Source organism: Anoplophora glabripennis, unplaced genomic scaffold (assembly GCF_000390285.2).
Source record: "Anoplophora glabripennis isolate ALB-LARVAE unplaced genomic scaffold, Agla_2.0 scaffold714, whole genome shotgun sequence".
NCBI lineage: Eukaryota > Metazoa > Arthropoda > Insecta > Coleoptera > Cerambycidae > Anoplophora > Anoplophora glabripennis.
In genome coordinates, this window is record NW_019416787.1 from 82816 (window position 1) to 105829 (window position 23014).

The window sequence follows — 23014 nt, forward strand, 5'->3', positions numbered from 1 at the left end:
TAAGAAATTTATTTTTTTATTCAATTTCATTGCAGACTGTTAGCGAAACTGACTTCCAATCTGACATTGAGACAGAATGTGCGCCGAAGATAGTGAAAAAGCTTCCACAAGTAGTTTCTACAAAAGATGGAGATGTTACTCGGTTAGTACCTATATTCATTTACATTTAAAAGAAAAAGATTAACCGTTGTATCTGATTATTCACTTATTTCATTATGGAATTGAAAATTGATCAAATGACTCCCGAGAGTATGCCACTTACCAGACACCGTGTATAAAAACATTTCAGACTATATTTATTTAGCCGCGAGTTTCTCATAAACAATCTTTAAATTAATAAATCATTCAAATGAAACGTGTTTATTGTTTTATTTTCAGAGATTGGGAAAAAAGTGTAGTTATAACAAATATCTAATAGTGTAGTGTCTAGTAAAACTCAAGAATGTCGAAATCATTCAATTGCGTTTTTTCTCGTTTATTGTATATTTCCCTACCCGTGAACAAAATAAAAAAAAATAAGAAATAAACATTTGCCCGAAAGTATCAGTCAGGGGTTAGTTTATTCAACGCTCCTATAAATAAAATAATAAAATTTTATACAGGGTGTAAGAAGTTTGACTGCCATTACTTCAGCATGAGATAGAGTAATCATAAATGAACAAAAAAGTTGTATATTACAGGGGCGTAAGATTAACAGTTTTCAAAATACAGCGAGTATTAATATTGGGGAGTTTCATCACAATGTAACAACAGCGCTTAACCTAACGCTACACTTGTCCTACGGAAAAAATGTAAACAACTATTATTGTGAAACATTTAGTAAATTTCAAGACAACTGTTTTCCAGTTTATAAATAAATAAAATAAAATGTATCGATTTTGTAGTACGAACATGGTGTTGTGCTTAAATTTTAGCTCGAATTTTAGTAATTATGAATTTCTTAAAACAAGAACTTAACTTTTAATCAAATTATGAATTTGGAAAATATGTAATTAAAGTACCCAAAGATTCACGTCATCCGAATAATCATACGTATTAAAAATAGTTTAGGAAAAAAGCAAAATTGAGTAATTTTTAAATGCACGAGTACAAAACAAACTACAACATATCCTCAAAATGTCCACCACCATTATCGATGCACGCACGACGCCTTCGAATCCAATTTTCGCGCACTCGCTGGAAAACACCTCAAGAAAAGGAAATAGTGGTACACAAAAAACACTCAAACACAGTCCAATTCCAGATACCAACTGAATTGCGTCTTGCTGGACAGCTTAGTACTTCGTGTTATCTGCCGCGCCGTTGTCACATTGCTCCATATGAATTTTATCGAATTTTAAATTTATTACAACGCTAATTATTTTTTAGAATTAAGCATAAAGAAGTTCAAAAACACTTTTTTATCACTATAAACATTGTATTTTATGGTATTCTATGCACGCTGTTACGTCAATATTTTGATAATTTTTTCTCAGAAATGGTTGAGTTTAGGACCCATGTCATATAAGGTTATTTTGTTTATTTTAATGTATTCTATCGTCTGTTTAAATTAAGGCAGTCAAACTTCTAACACCCTGTATATCCAATGATCCAAATTTGCTTCTAACTAATATCTCTAAACTTGTATTAACCTGGTTATTGTTTTAACAGATTGGAAGTACAAGCCTTAGGTAAGCCCAAACCGGAAGGTAAATGGCTTAAAGCTGGAACGGAAATAATCCCATCAAATGAATTTACCATTGAAAATTTGGACGACGGCACTTCCATTTTAACAATAAACGAAGCGTACCCAGATGACTCTGGGGAAATAGTATTTGAGGCACATAATCCTCTGGGTGTGGCTGTTACCAGTACTGAATTAGTAGTAGAAACTACAGAAGGTAAATGTTTTGTAACAGTAGTCATTATTATTCAATAATCTAGGCTTTAATTTTTTCAGCTTTCCTAAGCTATACCGGAATCCCTCTATTTCCAGAAATAACACATCTATACATTCTTTTAAACCATATCAATATATACATAATTACTATCACTGCATTATAGTCCACAGTACAGGCCCCCCCTGGAAAGTTGATTACCACATACTCTATAACTCCTGAGGCGCATCCTTTTGACGAGTCTACCACATTTTTCCTCTGCGACCTTTCTCGATTCCTCCGCTTTTCCACTCGGAAAAGTTAAAAAACATGGCAATCTCCCGGGGTCTTGAAAAGTCAAGACCACATCTTTTATTCTTAGCTTAAGTAACTGGAAATTTTGTTGCAAATGCCGATTTAAATTTGTCGGACAATCCGAGTGGAAAAGCGGAGGAATCGAGAAAAGTCGCAGAGGAAAAATGTGGTAGACTCGTCAAAACGAAGCTCCTCTGGAGTTATAAAGTATGTGGTAATCAACTTTCCAGAGGGGGCCTGTACTGTGGACTATTAGTTACTTGAAGCGTCATTTATTAATTTTTGAATTGTTTCTCTTAGGTATCGTAGGCACGAAAGAGTACAGGAAACCCGAATGGGTAACACACATGGAAGAACTATCAGCAGCGTTAAAAGGTAAATCAAACGTGGAGTGTTCTTTGCAGCATGCATGTTCTAATGTCTTATCTACTGACAGCTTAGAAAGCATTACGGTAGCTAAAAAAATTAAAAAGGAAGGTAAGCTAGCTCCCGAATGTCAAGAATTTGCTGCTGAGGCTCATAGAGAATCGATTTACTTGAATGAATACGTTACTTTGACATCTCAAGCTTCGTCTTGCACGTCCGTCTTCAGTGAACCAATGTACAGCAAAGCAAAGGTCAAACACGATTTCGTTAATTCGGCAATGGCAGAATATTTAAATTCGCATAGGCACTCCTTGAGTTCCGTATTGGAACTAATAGATTCGACGGTCCCTTTTGATCAGGATGATGACCATTACAAAAGTTTTGATATTCTGAAAACCGATTTCCAGTTACAAGATCCCATAATAGAGCCACAAGAAGTAGAAATGTGCGAATATGAAGCCACCATTACCCCTGACGCGTTTTACATATTATCGCCCATAGAGGAAAAAAGCGAACCTTCTACCACAAGCAGCAGCTTAAAAGGCAGTAACGGATCTGGAAAACGCAGATATGGAAGTGAATTGCTGACAAAGTATTCCAGTTCTTGCAATGCAATACCTTCCCACCCTATGGGGGTTGAATATTTACCTGAGAAATTCCAAACTTTTCCTAGAGTAAAAAATGAATCGATATCTAAAGAGAGTAGAATCTATGAAAATTATTATAACGAAAACACCATGTATCCACTAGAACCAAGGGAATTAGATCCAAGCGCCTTTTTTTCAGTTACATACTGCGGACAGTCAGGAAGAATTGCAAGAATTTTTGTTACTTGAAAGCGAATGTATGGGTGACTGTAACAGGGGTCGTGGATTAGCGTCTGCATTTGATGAAACTACATATACGTTTTCCCCTTCAAGCAAAGGTAAACTAACTGCCAAGTTGTGAGTTGCTTACTAATTTTGTGTGATTTTTTTTTGCATTTTGAACAGACCAATAAAATCTCCTACCAGCATGGCCAGGCAATAAACCTTTAAAACAGGTAATACAAATACGTTTCCATTTACGTTTCCATTTATCACCACATTTAAAGTTCAAAAATATGTTTATAGACCGATCAAAATAACTCATTTAGAGGGGAAAAAAAAGAAAATTGTTACCTCGACTTTCATAAGTGGAAATGGTAAAGGGGCTTATAATAAACGGAAAAAAATAATTGCGTGAGCAGGGGCGGCGGAGGGTTGATTTGGGGGGTTGAAAACATATGAAAAATTGTATCAATGGGATTTCTGGCGAAAGTTGACGTCAAACAAAAAAGTATTTATACAAAAGTTGTAGATCGTACAAAAATCTACAACTTTTGTAGATGCCATTTTTTAACATAACCTGAATATTTCCGAGAAAAATATAAAAAATTTTTTTCTGATTTTTCGCTTTTTATTTCTCTTTTCCGCAAAAATTATTTAATTTTGACGAAACTTGGTGAAAGTATACCTTTCTCTGTCCTAAATAACCTCAAATTTTTTTAGATAAAAAAATCTAAAAGTTTCTGAGATATTCATTTTTTTCGGGCTGAAACACTTTTTTTCAAAGAAAAATTCTACTTAAAAAAATCATCGTACAGAGTTCTGCCGGTAATCATTTTATTCGTTTTGACATATACTTTTTGGTGAAAGAAAAAAATTGTAATCACAGTTCAAAAACATGCTCAAAAATTCAAAAAAAAAGTAAAAAATGACTTGCAGCAATGAATTTTTCAGTAATTGTTGATAATTTGTTTAAATTTAATAAAATCAAAAATTGATTACACCGTTCAATTGTACGGAAAAAATAAAAAAACTGTCTCATTGTTTGACCCAAAACTATTTTTGTACAGTATTGCTATAAACATAAGTCGAATAGTGAATAAATAAAATAAATATTTTTTTTTTTTTCCGTAGGATCGATTAGTGTACTTATTTTTTTAAAGTTTGAACTTTTTTCGCTCTTTACAATGGCGTCAACATTTTTGCAATCCGACGTTTCGTCTTCGAGGGGCCATCATCGGGTTAATTATTTTAAATGAGTCGCTGCTATTTTTATGACAAAATCTAAAGTCATTTCTAATTCTGAATTAGAGGATATTACAATTATTGCAATCGCTTAAAAAGTTTTTAGCTTGTTTTAGCTATAGCTTAAAATTTTTCCTGACTACAGCTCTGAACGCTTTCAAAATATCTATTGGATGAAGTCAAAATAGTATACAGGTCAATACCGCACAAAATATCCAACAATTTTTTACTGTTAGCAATACTAATTAGAAATAATAAAATAGGTATTTCATAAATTCGTATTATTTTTTTATTAGGTACAACTTTTTAAATTATGGATTAAAAAAAATTGTTAAATATTTTGTGCTGTATTGCTCTCCTCCAATAGATACAGGTTATTTTAAAAGCGTTCAGAGCCGTACTCAGGAAAAATTTTTAATGATAGCTAAAAATCTCTTTAAACAATAGTAATATTATCTAATACAGAATTAGAAAATAGCAGCGATATATTTAAAAAAATTAATCTGCTGATGGCCCCTCGAAGACGAAACGTCGGATTGCAAAAATATCGACGCCAGTGGATAGAGCGAAAAATGTGGCAATGTAAATATGCAATTTATTTAAAATTCGTTTTCAAATAAAGTCAGGAAAAACTTAAAACGATTTTGCAAAATTTTGAGGTTTCGGATTTCGCGTCAACAGTAGACTTTGCAGTTAATACTTTTGTATTGTTGAAATCTCAAATCATCCAGAGATAATTTATCATTTGTGCATTTGTAATTCGACTTAGATGATTATAGCAATACTGTACAAAAATAAAGTTTTGGATCAAACAATGAGACAGTTTTTTTTAATTTTTTCCGTAGAATTGAATGGTGTAATCAGTTTTTGAATGTTTTTTAATTTAAACAAATTATCAACAATAACTGAAAAATTCATTGTTGCAAGTCATTTTTTATTTTTTTGTATTTTAGAGCATGTCTGAACTGTTTTTACAGATTTTTTTATTTCACCAAAAAAAAGATTTTTTTATTTCACGAAAAAAATTATTACCGGCAGAACTCTGTACGATGATTTTTCTAAGTAGAATTTTTCTTTGAAAAAAAAGTGTTTCAGGCCGAAAAAAATGAATATCTCAGAAACTTCTTGATTTTTTTATCTAAAAAAATTTGAGGTTATTTAAGACGGAGAAAGGTATACTTTCGCCAAGTTTCGTCAAAATTAAATTATTTTTACGGAAATAAGAAATAAAAAACGAAAAATCAGAAAAAAACCTGTTTTTCGCATTTTTCTCGGAAATTTAGAGGTTATGTTAAAAAGTGACTTCTACAAAAGTTGTAGATTTTTGTACGATCTACAACTTTTGTATTGGATACTTTTTTGTTTGACGTCAACTTTCGCCAGAAATCCCAATGATACAATTTTTTATAACTTTTCAACCCCCCAAATCAACCCTCCGCCGCCCCTGCTCACGCATTTATTTTTTTTAGGTTTAATATAAGCCCTTTTACCATTTCCACTTATAACAGTCCAGGTAACAATTTTTTTTTTCTCCAAGTGTAATTTGGTTGGACTATTAGGTATTTTTACCATCTGTAGTTATATAATGCATTTTGTGCATCCCGATTGAATAATTCACCCTTTGTTAACTTTCATTTTCATATATGTATATATAAAGTTATACCAAAATATGTATATATATTTTTTTGTAGCTTCTCAAAGCGTTCCTACATTTGTGCAAGAGATTACCAACATCCACACAACGGAAGCTGAGACAATCAAATTTGAGTGCTTGTTTTCTGGAACGCCTACCCCAGGTATAAATTATAATCCCAAAATTATAGTTGGTATAAATTATAATCCCAAAATTAGATTTAATTAATTATTCGGGCGATTTAGATCAAACACATGACTGTTTCAGAAATCTGTCGTTATATTGTTTATACCAAAAGAAAAAATAATAATTGCTCTTTTTTCAATGTTTCGCTTATATCTCCGAAAGTAAGCCTCTCATCGACATGAGGTATACTTATCGATTTTGTTCCTGAGGAAATTTGCTACAAGGATAGGCTTTTGCGAAAGCTCGCAAAAATTTTATTACATTGCAAAATTTATGGTGAAAACAAAATTTCTGCAATAAACAAAAAGAACGAGTTTGACTGAAATTGGATGAAACTACAGGAAAAGATCCGGACCCCAATTTCAAAATGGCGGCCTATTGCAAAATTATAAAGTCGAAAACGCGAGCGCGTATATCTTCTGCCCAAGTCAAGGTATCGAAATATGGTAAAAAAGGATCGAAAGGTAATTATATTATCTCGCATCTGTGTAAATTTCAGATTTTTAAGTTACAAAATAAAAAAGTTATTAACAAAAAACCAAAAAACAAAACGGTAACTAGGGTCCTTACCTCGGCAATTTTTTAATATACAAATTTCAAACCAATTGCATCAAATAGTGCTTAAAAAAACATGAATTAAGAAAAAAAAGCGTCACGATCCCACCAATAGGAGCCGAAATATTTTTTCCTTTAAATGGTATTTTGTCTGTTCTATTTAATATTTTGTAATACTTAGTCTCGTTATACGCTCAATTTTTTTTGAAGTGACCAATTTCGTTAAAAAAGCGTGATCCGCGCGGCTGAGCGGTAGCCAGGAGAGGGGAGCGCTGTGACGTCATAGTGCCCATGCTGCGCTCTACTTCTCAAAATTCTTACGTAACAAATGGATTTCGCACTTATTGGTAGAAAGCAGCTACCGGAATGTTTTTTTAAATCAACTTATTTTTTTCCGCTCTTTCGAATGGTGTAAACAAAAGTCTTCGAAAGTCATCGCCAAATCCCGAAAAATACATTTTTGTTGACTTTTCACGTTTTCTTTTTTAATTTCATTGAGCTTTCAATATTTTGAAAAGTAAGGTCTTTTTACGTATTTAGAAAAAAATCAATTATTTCTTTAAAAAAATGAATGAATGAAAATTTACCGTGCTCAGAAGAGGTCGACGTTTAAAATATCGTCTTAAAATTAACTGTTAACACTTATTGCGTAAATTGTGTCTAGAATATTATTGAATGTTATAATATCAACATTACATATAAGTATTGCATTTTATAGTATTTAAAAGAACTGTTACATTTAATTCTACCATGTTTTATAATAGAATACTGATCATTTTTTTTTTCAAAGAAATAATTGACTTTTGTTTTTAAATACGTAAAAATACCTCCTTACTTTTCAAAATATCGAAAGCACAATGAAATTACAAAATAAAACGTGAAAAGTCAATAAAAATGTACTTTTCGGGATCTGGCGATGACTTTCACAGACTTTTGCTTATAAAATATTCAAAAGAGCGGAAAAAATGAGTTGATTTAAAAAAAAAACATCCCGGTAGCTGCTCTCTAAATTCCACAATCCATTTGCTAAGAAATAATTTTGAGAAGTCAAGCCCAGCATGGGCACTATGACGTCACAGAGCTCCCCTCTCTTAGCTACCGCTCAGCCGCGCGGATCACGCTGTTTTTAACGAACGTTTACTTAGTCACTTCTTGGTCGAATCCATTAAAAAAAAATCTGCGTGTATAGGACTTCTACTTTACAACGGGATCAAGTTTATTACAAAATATTAAATAGAACAGCCAAATTACCGTTTAAAGGAAAAAAAATATCTCGACTTCTATTGGTCGGATCGTGACGCTTTTTTTAATTCATGTTTTTTAAGCAGTATTTGATGCAATTTCCTAGAAATCTGTATATCAAAAAATTACCGAGATAAGGACCCTAGTTACCTTTTTTTTTGGTTTTTTGTTAATAACTTTTTTATTTTGCAACTTAAAAATCTCAAATTTACACAGACGCGAGATAATCTAATTAAATTTGGCTCCTTTTTTACCAAATTTCGATATCTTGACTTGGGCAGAAGATATACGCGCTCGCGTTTTCGACTTTGTAATTTTGCAATAGGCCGCCATATTGAAATTGGGGGTCCGGATTGCGGGTATTTGTTGAGCACTCCAACAGTTATCATCATCCAATTTTAGTCAAATTCGTTCATTTTATTTAATGCCGAAAATTTTGCAATTTTTTTTTTACCGTTAATGTAAAAATGCAATGCAAAGCAATGTAAAAAAAATTTGCGAGTCTATTCTTATAGCAAATTTCTTCAGGAACAGAATCGACAAGTATAGCTCATGTCGATTAGAAGCTTATTTTCGAAGATATAAGCGAAAAACTGAAAAAAGAACATTTTTTTTTTCTTTTGTTACAAACAATATGACGCTCGACCTCTAGAAATACACAAATTTAGGCATTTATTCTGTGTATGTTTTACTTAATTTTAAGCCCATAAAATTCGAGGTAGGCCCGATTTTTTTTAAAAAAAAAAACCTAATTCGCCCGGACTATAAGTAGTAAATTAAATTATCACAGAAATAAAATAACAAAGTTTCTCATGGACTGTATTTATTCATTTTAGATATCATATGGTATCACAACGACAAAATTGTTCGTAACACCAAAAGAGTCAAAGTTCGAATTGAAGATAACAAAACCAGTGTGTCAATATCTGAAGTTAACACCGACGATGTGGGAACCTACATTTGTAAAGCTGTTAGCGACATAGGAGTCGCTGTTACTAAAGCAGAACTACATGTACAAGAAATACCTGAATATAAGAAAGCAGAAATCCTCTTGAAGAGAGCAAAACAAGAAGAGGAACGAATTAAAAAAGAAAGGATCAAAATTGAAAAGAAGAAATTGGAACGCAAGAAGCAGAGAACGACTGTCACAACCGAAGAGGAAATCAAGCCTTTGGATGTTACGGTAGTGCAAGCTATAGAAACAACATCCGAAATTGTAGAAACTACAACAGACAAAGTAAAAGCTAAACCAAAACTGGATATACAAGAGCCCCTCAAAATTGAAGCAGTTGCAACTTGCAAGAAAATCGATGAATCACCGGAAGAAAAACCTGAAGAGAAAGCGAAGGAAATATTGTCGCCAATGGAACCTACATACTCCGAACAAATTCTTCCTGAAGAAATTCTTAAAGACATTGAGAAAATTATTCCAAGAACCCGCAAAGCACAACCGTTCACCGAAAGTGGCGTGTCACAGTTTGCCGATATTACTGAAGTTAAATTAGAACAAATCATCGAACGATGTGAAAAAATAATTCGAAAGGGCGAATTAAAGATGGCAAAGGAAGTAACACAAACATTGGAGTTAATAAACGCGAAAGATTTTGGGCCTGGTCAAAGTCCTCTCCGTGAAATTGCTGAAATAGGATATCTTGTTAAAAATGGAATTACCGTAAAGGAAATTACAGTGCTCTATGATGAAAACAAATTTCCATCATTAAAATCCCCAGAAGCGCAGTCAGCTTTGGTAAACGTAGTAGAAAGAAAAGGTCACGGAGCTCTTATATCAGAAGTTCTTACGGAGGAAACTACGATCGATGAGAGTCAACTTGCGGCTACTGTTGGTTTCAGAGCATTTATGAAAATGGTTGAAGCAAATTACGTAACCATTGAGGAAGTGATCACTCACTTTACTCCAGAAGATTTCATATCAAGGGCTTGGGAATCGACAGAAACAACAGAGGTAAGTCATTTTATATATCTTGGAATAAATTGAACAGAAGCTACAGTACACCCACAGAAAAAAAACATTATCTAAAATTACAAATTGAAACACTTTTAAAATTACGATGGTTGAAAAAATGCGTCATTGTCGGTTCAGACTTTTTAGACAATTCTCAGTAGATTCCTTTTCAGCCTCAGTAGAGTCTGATATTGCTTAGATCTAAATGACCTGTGCTCCGCAACAGCTAACAGCTCGACACTATTACCCTTCAAGTGAGGTTGTGTGCCTATTTGTCCAACGTATACATGAAGGTTTATGAAACACAAGCATCATTTAAGGAACAATAGAAAAATCATAGAGGATGATTCACAAATGGTGACCAAAAATGAAACCTCGTATTCTTTGGTGAATATTTTTTGAAGTTTAACACCTTGTATCTTTTTAACGAAGCGTCCTAGATAAAAACTTTATATGAAAGACTTCCCTTGAAATTCACCAAAGAATACGAGGTTTCATTTTTGGTCACCATTTGTGAATCATATTTTAGAAACCCATTTAATAGAAATTTGAAAATAATATATTTATTAACACAATAGAAAAATAAATTAATCTTGGTACAAAAATTATTGAACATTAATTTTTCTTCAGGTTACAACGAAAGGAGTATCAGAAACAATAACATTAATTAGAGAAGTTGAAATATTAAAGGGTGAGTTTTGAGTGTTGTTGCAGCATGAACTGTTTTGTTGATATTAAAGTTATATTATTGCCGGTCAGTGTTCATTATATTATTAATTTTATAGAAAGTTATTACAACTATTTTATTTTCATATTAAATACTTACGCTAAAACTGTGTTTTTATATATACATACAGATTCCGGAAAACATATTAAGAAAGAAATCAAAACTGTAGGAGATATAGAGGGTAAGCTTATAATGTGTGACAGATTTTTTCGGTGAAATAAGAACGCTTACAAATAACTACAATATTTTTATATTCATACTAGCTCTGTTGGTAAGTACACCTAGTATGAATGGAAATTCTCTTGTGTTGAAGATCGTTAGCTCATTGAGTTATATTTTATTTATATGGCGCATAACTAAAAGTAGAAGCTTAAAATGTGCAATTGCGTAGAAGCAGTGTTTGTGGAAAGCATGGCTTATTAGTGATATTAGCTCAGCTTGAGGTGAGTTCTTTCTACACTTATTCTATTACCTACTTACACAAAACGCCACTCAAAAACTCTTTAACGCTTCTATACCTACTTATTCACACCAATATTTAGGCTCAAGCTAGGCTTTAGCCTTAATAGTTATCTACTAAGTCACTATAATATTTATAAGGTATACAACACACCAAACTATCATACAAACACTTTCACAGAAACCCTTGAGGTCGAAGAAGAAATAGAACGATCAGCAAAAGGTGAATCTAGACTACCTAAGAAACATTCAGTGGAAATAACAGATATAACTGAATTACCCGTTGATGAACAAAAAACAGAACTTGAGTCCAATGCTGAAATTAAACGTATATCTAAAATTAAAAGTGATACTGAAATAGAGATCGAGGAAATCGAAGAAGTGAGAAAGGGGAAAAAGAGGAAGATAAAAATAATAAAAACTCCAAAACCGAAAACAGATCAATATTTCCCTGAAGAAGTTGGTGATGAAATATCTCCTTTAGAAGCGTCTCCACAGAAACAATTTCCATTAAATACCTCTTCTGCTTTGTCAGAAACAACAGGTTTAACAGAAACAATTCACATGGACAAGTGGATACCGCAATCTACTGCAACTGTTGATGTTATTCCCCACATAGCTTTAGTAGAAGAGCACACAATGGTCCAAGAAAATGAAAGAGAACAAGAGGAGAAATCTTCTACGACTGCTGTAGCAAATAAAACTGCCAATGAGGTGTTAGCCCTAGAAGTCACGGAACACAATGTGCAAAGTGCTCCCGAACAGTTTGAAGATAAATTTCAACCAGCTACATCCACCGCTACAAAAAATATTTTACCAAATATTACGCCGCTCGTTGAAGAAACTACACCTTCAGATAGTTCTTCAGTATTATTGGAAAAACAACTAAATACAAATACAGCGACATTTTCTCTTTTACCACAAGAAGCAAAAAATGTATCTCAGATTGAGGTTTCTATTAAAGAAGAGGAACTTCCTCCATTTGAATTAACAAGTCAAAAACTACTTTCAGTACAATCTCCTGGTACTTATTCTGAAGCAGTGCATATTGGTCAAGTGGCTCAAATAAATGAAGATGTTGAAAAAATGACGGCAGAGATAGATGTTATTCCACATGCAGCATTAATCGAACAGCATACTCAACCAGAAGAAAAAGAAGGTCCTCATTCTAAATCAGAAGCTGTTTCGTTCTCAGCTAGAAAGACATTTGATACTGTTGAAGCGTTTCAGATATCTGAGCAAAACGTTCATAATACTACAGGCCAGTTTGAGGATGTTTTCCATCCAAATATGTCGAAAGGGTCAATGGATATTATACCTAATGAAAGTATTTCAGTAGAAGAAATTAATTTAGGCGATACTCCCTCAAAATTAATTAAACAACAAGAAGTAACTGATACAGCTTCCATCACACTACTACCTCAAGAAGCAAAAAATGTTACAGAAATTGAAGTTTCACATAAGGAATCTCTTATGGACGAATTTACTTTACCTAAAAGTGTTCAAGCTGTAGGAAACTTTTCTACTAATGAAAGTATCAATGTTGAAGAAATATTGCAAGGAATTTCAGAAAAAGAGTTGGATACCACCGAAAAACCTATATCTGTAAAGCCAAAGTATAAAATAGATTCAAAAGAGCCCATAACCGTGGAAGAAGTTTTGCCTGAGATTAAACCAGGCAAACATTTGCCAGAGGCGTTCGTGGCTACCGAAATAGCGACGAAAAATATTATTCCGCAGAAGTCCATTAATCTCTTGGAAACAGTTGCACCAGAGTTAGAAGGTGAATATATTCCTGGAAGATTGCCACCCTCCCAAACTGCTAATGTCGAAATTAGAACTGATAAAAGTTTAGTCATATCACAAACAGATATATCCGAGAAAGAAGATATATTCCAAAAAGCTTCTAGTCCTGAAAAGGCAGAGGCTCTATCAGACATTATTCTGTCTGAAGGTATAGCAATTACTCTTGTCGATTCCCAACAACCTCAGTCAGACATCCAAGTAGATGAACTTTCTAAACAAACAGCTAGCATAGATATTTTACCAAACATGTCAGTGGTTTCTGAAACCACGATAGCTGCTGAATCTGAGGACAATTATGAGCAGAAAGAAACAGCATACAAGAACGCAGATTCTAATATAACTTGCCTTGAAATTAGTAGTAAATCTATACCAACAATTCAAGAATCTGAAGAAATGTTAGCACCAGATAAACAACCTACTAAAGTGTTAGCAAGCTCAAGTTATTCACCTAATGAACCACTCACAGTGGAACAGGTACAAACAGGCGATACATCCACACAATTTAAGGATTATCCTAAAATTGTTACAGATATTGCATATCAAGATATTGAAACATTAGAAGCTACTAATGTAATAGAGACATTAGCTGGTGAATCGGAACTGTCGTATGACGAACAACAACCAGAACATTTTAACATAGAAAATACCGTTACCAGACCACACCAACAAATTGAAGTTAAGGAATTACATGCGTTGGAAACCGAAAATACACTCGATAGTTTCACATTACCAGATTCTCATAAAGGCAAGAAAGTCCCATCGCATATTTTATCCGCTGGCCTAACAGAACAAATAATTGCTGATTATAGTGCAAAAAAATTAGAGGAAGATAAAATCGATGAAACTAAAGCTGCATTTAGTCAGAGCTTATTAAATGAGACTATAATATCTGAAACGGTGGCAGGTGAAGCAACTGATAAATTCGTATTAGAAGAAGCAGCTACAAAACAAGCAGTGCCGACTCTACTACAGCAAGAGGCACTGAATGTATCCGAGATCTTAGCTGATGACAAAGAAAAGCAATATATTCCAGGAGAATTACCAAGTTCTCTGCATGCTACGTATGATATAGACACTCAAAAAGTAGCAAGTAAATCTGTTGTTCTACCTAATGATACTACTGAACAATTAAATATTATGGCGCCTTTGAAAATGGAAGCTGTATCCGAACAAGGTACTTTGGAATCAGTTCAAATTCTTCAACATGAGACAGCAGAGAGAGAAAGTGAACATGTCGAATCCCAACCTGAAACAAAGCAAGCCGAAATTCAGCTAAGTGAAACTCTTTCAGGTCCGCATATTTTACAAGTAGTTTCTAACGAAAAAGAAGATAAATATCAACCGCTACCAAAACCGTTACAAGTACTTGCCTCCTCTGCTGTTGCAACTCAGGAAGTAATTATTACATCTGAAATTGAAACTGTAGTCCACGCTGATAATATTGAGGAAGAAGAACCCTTAACCGGAAGAGCTAAAAAATATGCTAGGCCGTATACAGAGCTTATAGTCACAGAAACCAATGTAGTAGATGTAGAAAAAAAATTGCCTTCAGATATATTTCCGTTTAAAAAGCAAGCTAATATAGATATTTTACCTGGGCAAGCCATATCCGTTACAGAAACAGTGACGAATAATAAAGAGCAAAATCTAGACATAACCGAAACAGAAACCTCTTTAGCTAATATAAATATCAGCGAACAGCAAGTGGCTTTAAAAGAAGAAGTAGTAGCAAATACTCTACCGCAAGATCTGGTTGAAATATCTCCGGAAAAGTTGTTTGCTGCAAGTCATCAAGATGTTTCACATCCAGTTATACAAATGCAATTCACGCCTGGAGAAAAAGAAGGCCAAAAAGAAACCGACGTTAAACCAGATTCGAAACATGTTAACGTTAGTTTTACAGAAAGTGAAAGCGTGCATGTAACCGAAGTAAATGCAGATGATAAGGAAAACGAGCTATCTCTTATTGATTTACCTAAAAGTGTAAAAGGGGAACCCACTGTATCATCTTTTGTGACAGCGATAAAAGAAGAAGTTATATCTGACGATTCAGTCAACAAATTTTCAGAATCACTGCAACAAACTGAGAAAGCGAAGCCTGATTGCATATTATTAGATTCTTTTACCACCACTGAGTCAATGATAATCGAAGCAGAGAAAAGTTTAAATGAAATTAAACCGGAAGAAAAAGTTGCTTATCCCGAATATCAGTCCGCAGAAAGTATATGTATAACATCAGTCACTTCTGGTATTAAAGAAGGAAATTTGAGCCAGAAAAAAGAAATAGAAGAAACTGCGAGTTCCAGCCTCTCTCCGCACGATGTATTAGAAATTGCTGAAACTGTAGCAAGTGACACAATAAAGGATTTCGAGAGAACTTCCCCTACACGTGTTACAGCTGTTGCAAGTCAGTCAGAGTATAAAAGCCTTATAAACATTGAAGCAGTAGCAGCTGAACAAGAATCAATTTTAGAAGACGCCATTAAGCCATCTAAACAAAAAGCTGAATTGGCCGTTGAATCTAAAACAGCTGCCGAAGTTACAGAAACATTACCAAACGAAAAAGAAGCCGTTCGAAAAGATTCAGAATTTATTGATAATAAAACAGCCACTCCTTCTTTCACTGTTCAGCCAGTTGCTGAAACTAGTGTTGTATTTGCACAGGATTCAACTGAAAACGTGTTAAAAGAGGAACCGTTATCGGCTCAGGCCAATATCAATCAACTTCAACTTGAAGGCATAATAAAAACAGAACATAATGTTCAAGAAAGCGAAAAATACTTTGAAAAGCAACCAGAAAACACAAAGCAAGCCAACATAGAATTCAGAGAAGATCAAAGTATTGTGGTAACTCAAATTGTAAGCACAGATACTGAATCCGGTTTACTTGAAGTGAAAAGACCATTACAGGAACAGGCAGTTGTAGATATCGATGTACACAAATTGCCTGTGAACACTGAAATAAGTATTCAAGAAGCCGTAGACCAATCAAATATTACCTTCAATCCAGTATCAACAATTGCGCATTCCGAACTATTTCCATTGGAAACTGCAGTAACCACAGAAACCATTCCAACTGAATCAGAATCGGCAGAAGTTAAAACGCACGAAGCAGAAACAAGAAAAGCGTTAGTAAGCTTTAACGAAGATCAGAGCATTTTAATTGAATCCGTATTTCCACGCGAAAAAGAACAAGATTTTGTAGAAGCGGCAGTGAATAAATCATATGCAGAACAAACACTTAGTGACACTAAATATGTAGCATCTCAAGCTGAAACTAGATCAGAAGATGATCTGAAAGAATTTAGTTTCGATAAGCCCACAGAAAATCTGATAGAGGGTACAACGATTCCTTATGATGCAGCTGTAACATCAGAACAAGTTACAATAGAAACAGAACAAGAATTAAGTGATATTTCGAAAGCTAGGGAAGCGTCCGCCACCATAGATATTGAGCCTTCAGAAGGACTATCTACGACTGAAACCTTTACTGGTCAAAAAGAAGAAAATCTTAATGAATTTGATTTACCCACATCTAAAAAGGCAGATATGACAATTGATGTTACTCATAAAATAGCAGAATCAAATATCACAGAAACGTCAGAAGTTTCAGATATTTATAAACCTACTATGCCAGATAGTATAAAGGCACTGGAAACTGAATCAACTTTCGATAGTGTAATTATTACTGAAAATATTGTAGAAGAGAAGGAAAAAAGGTTTGAAGGACAATTTCAACCAGATGTTAACAACGCTGAAATATCATTAGAAGAAAATAAATGCAGTACAAATGTGTCTGAAGTAATTCTTCAAGATAAGGAAGGAGAATTTGAAAGCAGTACTACACCCTCTCAACAAAAAGCAACGAAAGAGATAAGTTTTATTACTGTTCCAGAAACTTGTGAAACGCTTACAGGAGAAGGTTTCCAAGAAAGTACCTCCACTGTGCCTGATTTAACGACTGCAACTGTGAAACATACTATACATGAGAAAATAATTCAGACCCAACCTTTAATACAAGAAAAAGAAGATACGTTTACTGAAAGTAAGAAACCACTTACTCAAAGTGCTTTACCTGTGGTTGAAGAGACCGAAGTTCCTTCAACGTTTGTGGTAATTTTGGCAGAAAATGAAGACATAATGGAGGTAGAGCGAAAACCGCACACCAGCACTGCAGATTTTAATTTAGTTGCTAACATACATTCTGAAGTATCTGATGTACAAACTAATCTGGATACCCAAGATCTAGTTACTCAAGAACCTACATCAGCAACAGCAAAGCCCGAAATGGACGTCATGTCCAATCTGGTTCAAACTGCACCTATTGTTTTGGACACCTCGGAAGATTTCAATGAAACATTTAAACCTAAATCTGACAACGCCAAAGGAAAAATTGATGAACTCAACGAAATTATCATTGAAGAGACCATTACAGAAACTACAGCCAAAGACTTTAAATATCATCCAGAAAAACCTCAAACAGCTTCACCACTTATAGATTCTAATAAAGCTATTTTACAATCTGAGGTTGTACCTTCTGAGAATATAGGAGATCATGAAATTAAGAAACAAGAGTTATTGTCCTTGGAAGCTAAACAAGACACATTTGAAAGTATAATACTGACTGATAATGTTATTCACGAGTCGGAACAAATACTCGAAGAAACTCCTACGGCAGAGTTAAGGAAGGCAGATACTATTGTAGACAAAATGTCAAGCTTAAAGATTTCTGAAGTTATTGCGCAAGAGACAGAAAAGCCATTAACAGTTGAAGATCGAAAAGAAGAATTCTCTACAAGTTCTGTTTTTCCAAATATTCCTTTATCACAGACAGTAATCCTTTCAAGCGAAAATATTGATAAATTTAGTACTTCGTCGCCTGTTCAAGAAACAGCTGAGATGACCAAAGGCAAACATGAAGGTTTGATTGTTTTGACAAAAGATGTTCAAGAAAACGAAGTTCCTTTTGATGAACTGCCTGCCACAGGGAAAACAGCAAATGTTTCACTTCTTCCAGAGGAACACTTAACTACTACAGAAACAGTTATTACTGAACTGGAGTCAACATTTGCAGATAAAGAAGTAACAGGATATGTTGCCGAAAAAATACTTACGCCCCAAGAAGCAACTCAAATATCAGAAGCAACTGCACAGCATAGTGTGTCTCAACTTAAAACTGAGGTACAAGAGCAAAACAGTGCTGTTCAAGACCATATTTTATATAAAACTGTGAATATAACTGAAACCCTAGTATCTGAAAGAGAATCGAATCTTAAGGATGAAAAACCAAAATTTTCGTCTGTCGATGTGTCACTAGAAAAGGCTGGTAAAACGGTAGAAATCACAGAAACAGACATAATTGAAAATGAAAGGCCATTGTTAGAAGAAAAACCTAAAACTGATATAGCAACTGTCGTAATTAATGAACATAAAGTAATAGAAAGCAGAAATGTAGATGTGCTTGAAGGGCTAAAGGAAATTTACGAAAGTAAATCTGATAAAACTCGAAAAGCTACACCTCAAACTGATACTTTAGGCAGTTTAATTCAGACAGACGTAATTGTGCAAGGGGATGCGCATCCCATTAACATCGAAACACCCTCAGCAAAAACTGTTAATATTGATGTAACGACTGAAGCAAGTGTAATTGTAACTGAAGTTTTGACGCAAGGACAGACAGGAGAGGAAATCATAGGAGTATCTGCCAAGGAAACTACTGCACAGAAAGAAATAGAACAAAGGTCAGTGGTAGTAAATGAAGAAATAACTCCACTACAAGGACATGAGTTCTTTAAAACCGAAAAAGTGCAAAGTATGGAAATAAAACCCGAATATACCAATATCCAGCATGGACTTATTGTTACTGAACAAAAATCAACGGGTAATCTAGGATCTTTAGAATACGAAATACCAAGTTCCAGAACAGTTAAAATAGTAATGGATGAAATTTCTCCAAGCTTGCAGATAAGTGAAGTACAGCCGCATGAGGTAGAAGGTAAGTTAATTTAAAATAATAAATCATTCATGGGTAGGTGAAGCGTACAACATATTACAGTACACACAACACATACACACTAACACGAATAAATTTATAATATTTTTTAAGATAACACAATACAATTACAGGACCACTGGATGAGACAGAGCCACACAAAACACGTGCCAGCATTACACAAACAACCACCCAGACGTTCACCGCTAAACAACACAAAACAGATATTCAAAAAGATACAAATACCGAAGAAACACATGAAATAATAACAAAATTCAAATCAACTCCCGACAGTGATGAGACAACCAAAATCATAACCAAACGCACTATTTTAAAAGGTAGAAGAGACAGGGAAAATGATAGTGATATAGTTATCGACGAGATTTTAGATGTAATTGAACCGCAAAAACATATTACGCAGACCCCAATTGATATAACAGAAATAACGGAAGATGTATCAGAAGAGGAACAATTTGAAGACAAACCAAAATACATTGTTCAAGAGCTACCAGAAGAAGTAGAAGTAAGTGAGATAGAAACAAAGGAAGGCAAGAAGAAAAAGTTAGTTAAGAAAAGAACAATTAAAAAGCAAATCGGCAGCAAACAGGAGAAAACAGAAATTATAACTGTTGAAGAGGAAGGCAAGAAACCTGAAACAACTGTGACAGTACAAGAACTTGAAGCACCTGAGGAGACTAAATCAGAGTTGCTAGCAGATGTAGTTGAGGAATTACCTGAAGACGTACAAGTAACCGAAGAGATTACAAAAGACGGTAAGCGTAAAAAGAAAGTTATCCGAAAGAGAGTAATTAAAAAACAAGTGGGTGATAAACAAGAGAAAACAGAAATTGTAACTGTAGAAGAAGAGGGGAAGGAACCTGAGACTACAGTGACAGTAGAAAAACTTGACGTTAAGGAAGAGACGAAACCTGAAATGCCTACATACGCAATCGAGGAATTACCTGAGGATGTTCAAGTAACAGAGGAAATCACAAAAGAAGGTAAACGTAAAAAGAAGGTAATAAGAAAGAGAGTAATTAAAAAGCAAGTGGGCGACAAACAACAGAAGACAGAAATTATTACTGTAGAAGAAGAGGGTAAGAAACCTGAAACCACTGTGACAGTAGAGGAACTTGAAGTTCCAGCAGAAACAAAACCTGAACTGCCCACATATACAGTAGAGGAACTACCTGAGGACGTTCAAGTAACAGAGGAAGTTACCAAAGACGGTAAACGTAAAAAGAAAATAATCCGAAAGAGAGTAATTAAAAAGCAAGTGGGTGACAAACAAGAAAAAACAGAAATTGTTACTGTAGAAGAAGAGGGTAAGAAACCTGAAACCACTGTGACTGTAGAGGAACTTGAAGTTCCAGAGGAAACGAAACCTGAGCTACCTACATATGCAATAGAGGAACTACCTGAGGATGTTCAAGTAACAGAGGAAATTACAAAAGACGGTAGACGTAAAAAGAAGGTTATCCGGAAGAGAGTAATTAAAAAGCAAGTGGGTGACAAACAAGAGAAAACAGAAATTGTTACTGTAGAAGAAGAGGGTAAGAAACCTGAAACCACTGTGACAGTAGAGGAACTTGAAGTTCCAGAGGAAACGAAACCTCAATTGCCTACATACGCAATAGAGGAATTGCCTGAAGACGTTCAAGTAACCGAGGAAATTACAAAAGACGGTAGACGTAAAAAGAAGGTTATCCGGAAGAGAGTAATTAAAAAGCAAGTGGGTGACAAACAAGAGAAAACAGAAATTGTTACTGTAGAAGAAGAGGGTAAGAAACCTGAAACCACTGTGACAGTAGAGGAACTTGAAGTTCCAGAGGAAACGAAACCTCAATTGCCTACATACGCAATAGAGGAATTGCCTGAAGACGTTCAAGTAACCGAGGAAATTACAAAAGACGGTAGACGTAAAAAGAAGGTTATCCGGAAGAGAGTAATTAAAAAGCAAGTGGGTGACAAACAAGAGAAAACAGAAATTGTTACTGTAGAAGAAGAGGGTAAGAAACCTGAAACCACTGTGACAGTAGAGGAACTTGAAGTTCCAGAGGAAACGAAACCTCAATTGCCTACATACGCAATAGAGGAATTGCCTGAAGACGTTCAAGTAACCGAGGAAATTACAAAAGACGGTAGACGTAAAAAGAAGGTTATCCGGAAGAGAGTAATTAAAAAGCAAGTGGGTGACAAACAAGAGAAAACAGAAATTGTTACTGTGGAAGAAGAGGGTAAGAAACCTGAAACCACTGTGACTGTAGAGGAACTTGAAGTTCCAGAGGAAACGAAACCTCAATTGCCTACATACGCAATAGAGGAATTACCTGAGGATGTTCAAGTAACAGAGGAAATTACAGAAGAAGGTAAACGTAAAAAGAAAGTAATTCGAAAGAGAGTAATTAAAAAGCAAGTGGGTGACAAACAAGAGAAAACAGAAATTGTTACTGTAGAAGAAGAGGGTAAGAAACCTGAAACCACTGTGACAGTAGAGGAACTTGAAATACCGGAGGAAACGAAACCTGAACTACCTACATATGCAGTAGAGGAATTACCAGAAGACGTTCAAGTAACAGAGGAAATTACAAAAGACGGTAAACGTAAAAAGAAAGTAATCCGGAGAAGAGTAATTAAAAAGCAAGTGGGTGACAAACACGAGAAAACAGAAATTGTTACTGTGGAGGAAGAGGGTAAGAAACCTGAAACCACCGTGACAGTAGAGGAACTTGAAATACCGGAGGAAACGAAACCTGAACTACCTACATACGCAGTAGAGGAATTACCTGAAGACATTCAAGTAACAGAAGAAATCACAAAAGACGGTAAGCGTAAAAAGAAGATAATAAGAAAGAGAGTAATTAAGAAGCAAATAGGTGACAAACAAGAGAAAACAGAAATTGTTACTGTAGAAGAAGAGGGTAAGAAACCTGAAACCACTGTGACAGTAGAGGAACTGGAAATACCGGAGGAAACGAAACTTGAACTGCCTTCATACGCAGTAGAGGAATTACCTGAAGACGTTCAAGTAACAGAGGAAATCACAAAAGATGGTAAACGTAAAAAGAAGATAATAAGAAAGAGAGTAATTAAGAAGCAAATAGGTGACAAGCAAGAGAAAACAGAAATTGTTACTGTGGAAGAAGAGGGTAAGAAACCTGAAACCACTGTGACAGTAGAGGAACTTGAAGTTCCAGAGGAAACGAAACCTGAACTACCTACATATGCTGTAGAAGAATTACCTGAAGATGTTCAAGTAACAGAGGAAATCACAAAAGATGGCAAACGTAAAAAGAAGGTAATTCGGAAGAGAGTAATTAAAAAGCAAGTGGGCGACAAACAAGAAAAGACTGAAATAGTAACAGTTGAAGAGGAAGGCAAAAAGCNGTTCAAGTAACAGAGGAAATCACAAAAGATGGCAAACGTAAAAAGAAGGTAATTCGGAAGAGAGTAATTAAAAAGCAAGTGGGCGACAAACAAGAAAAGACTGAAATAGTAACAGTTGAAGAGGAAGGCAAAAAGCCTAAAACCACTGTCACAGTAGAAGAACTTGAAGTACCCGAGGAATATGAGCCGGAATTACCGTCACATATAGTAGAAGAGTTACCGGAAGATATACAAGTTATAGAGGAAATCACAAAGGATGGTAAGCCTAAAAAGAAGGTGATTCGAAAGAGAGTAATTAAAAAGCAAGTAGGCAGAAAACAAGAAAAGACAGAAATAGTGACAGTTGAAGAGGAAGGCAAAAAGCCTAAAACCACTGTCACAGTAGAAGAACTTGAAGTTCCCGAAGAATATAAACCAGAATTACCGTCACATATCGTAGAAGAGAGAACTTGAAGTTCCCGAAGAATATAAACCGG

General features: G+C 34.7%; 1 protein-coding gene across 3 annotated transcripts in view; it reads left to right on the top strand.

The window, feature by feature from the left end:
* The window catches only part of LOC108914137 (titin), a 98610-nt gene that overhangs the window by 42460 nt on the left and 33136 nt on the right, over positions 1-23014 (top strand). Inside the window, exons 18-27 of one of the 3 annotated variants that reach the window (XM_023455452.1) lie at positions 36-142; positions 1651-1880; positions 2472-2546; positions 6280-6384; positions 9041-10167; positions 10798-10858; positions 11025-11075; positions 11535-19154; positions 19286-22429; positions 22567-22968. In XM_023455452.1, the coding sequence (XP_023311220.1) occupies positions 36-142; positions 1651-1880; positions 2472-2546; positions 6280-6384; positions 9041-10167; positions 10798-10858; positions 11025-11075; positions 11535-19154; positions 19286-22429; positions 22567-22968 (12922 nt within the window). Of the gene's footprint in view, positions 1-35; positions 143-1650; positions 1881-2471; positions 2547-6279; positions 6385-9040; positions 10168-10797; positions 10859-11024; positions 11076-11534; positions 19155-19285; positions 22529-22566; positions 22969-23014 lie in introns of all 3 variants that reach the window. The other 2 variants (XM_023455450.1, XM_023455451.1) reach the window with 2 other exon arrangements.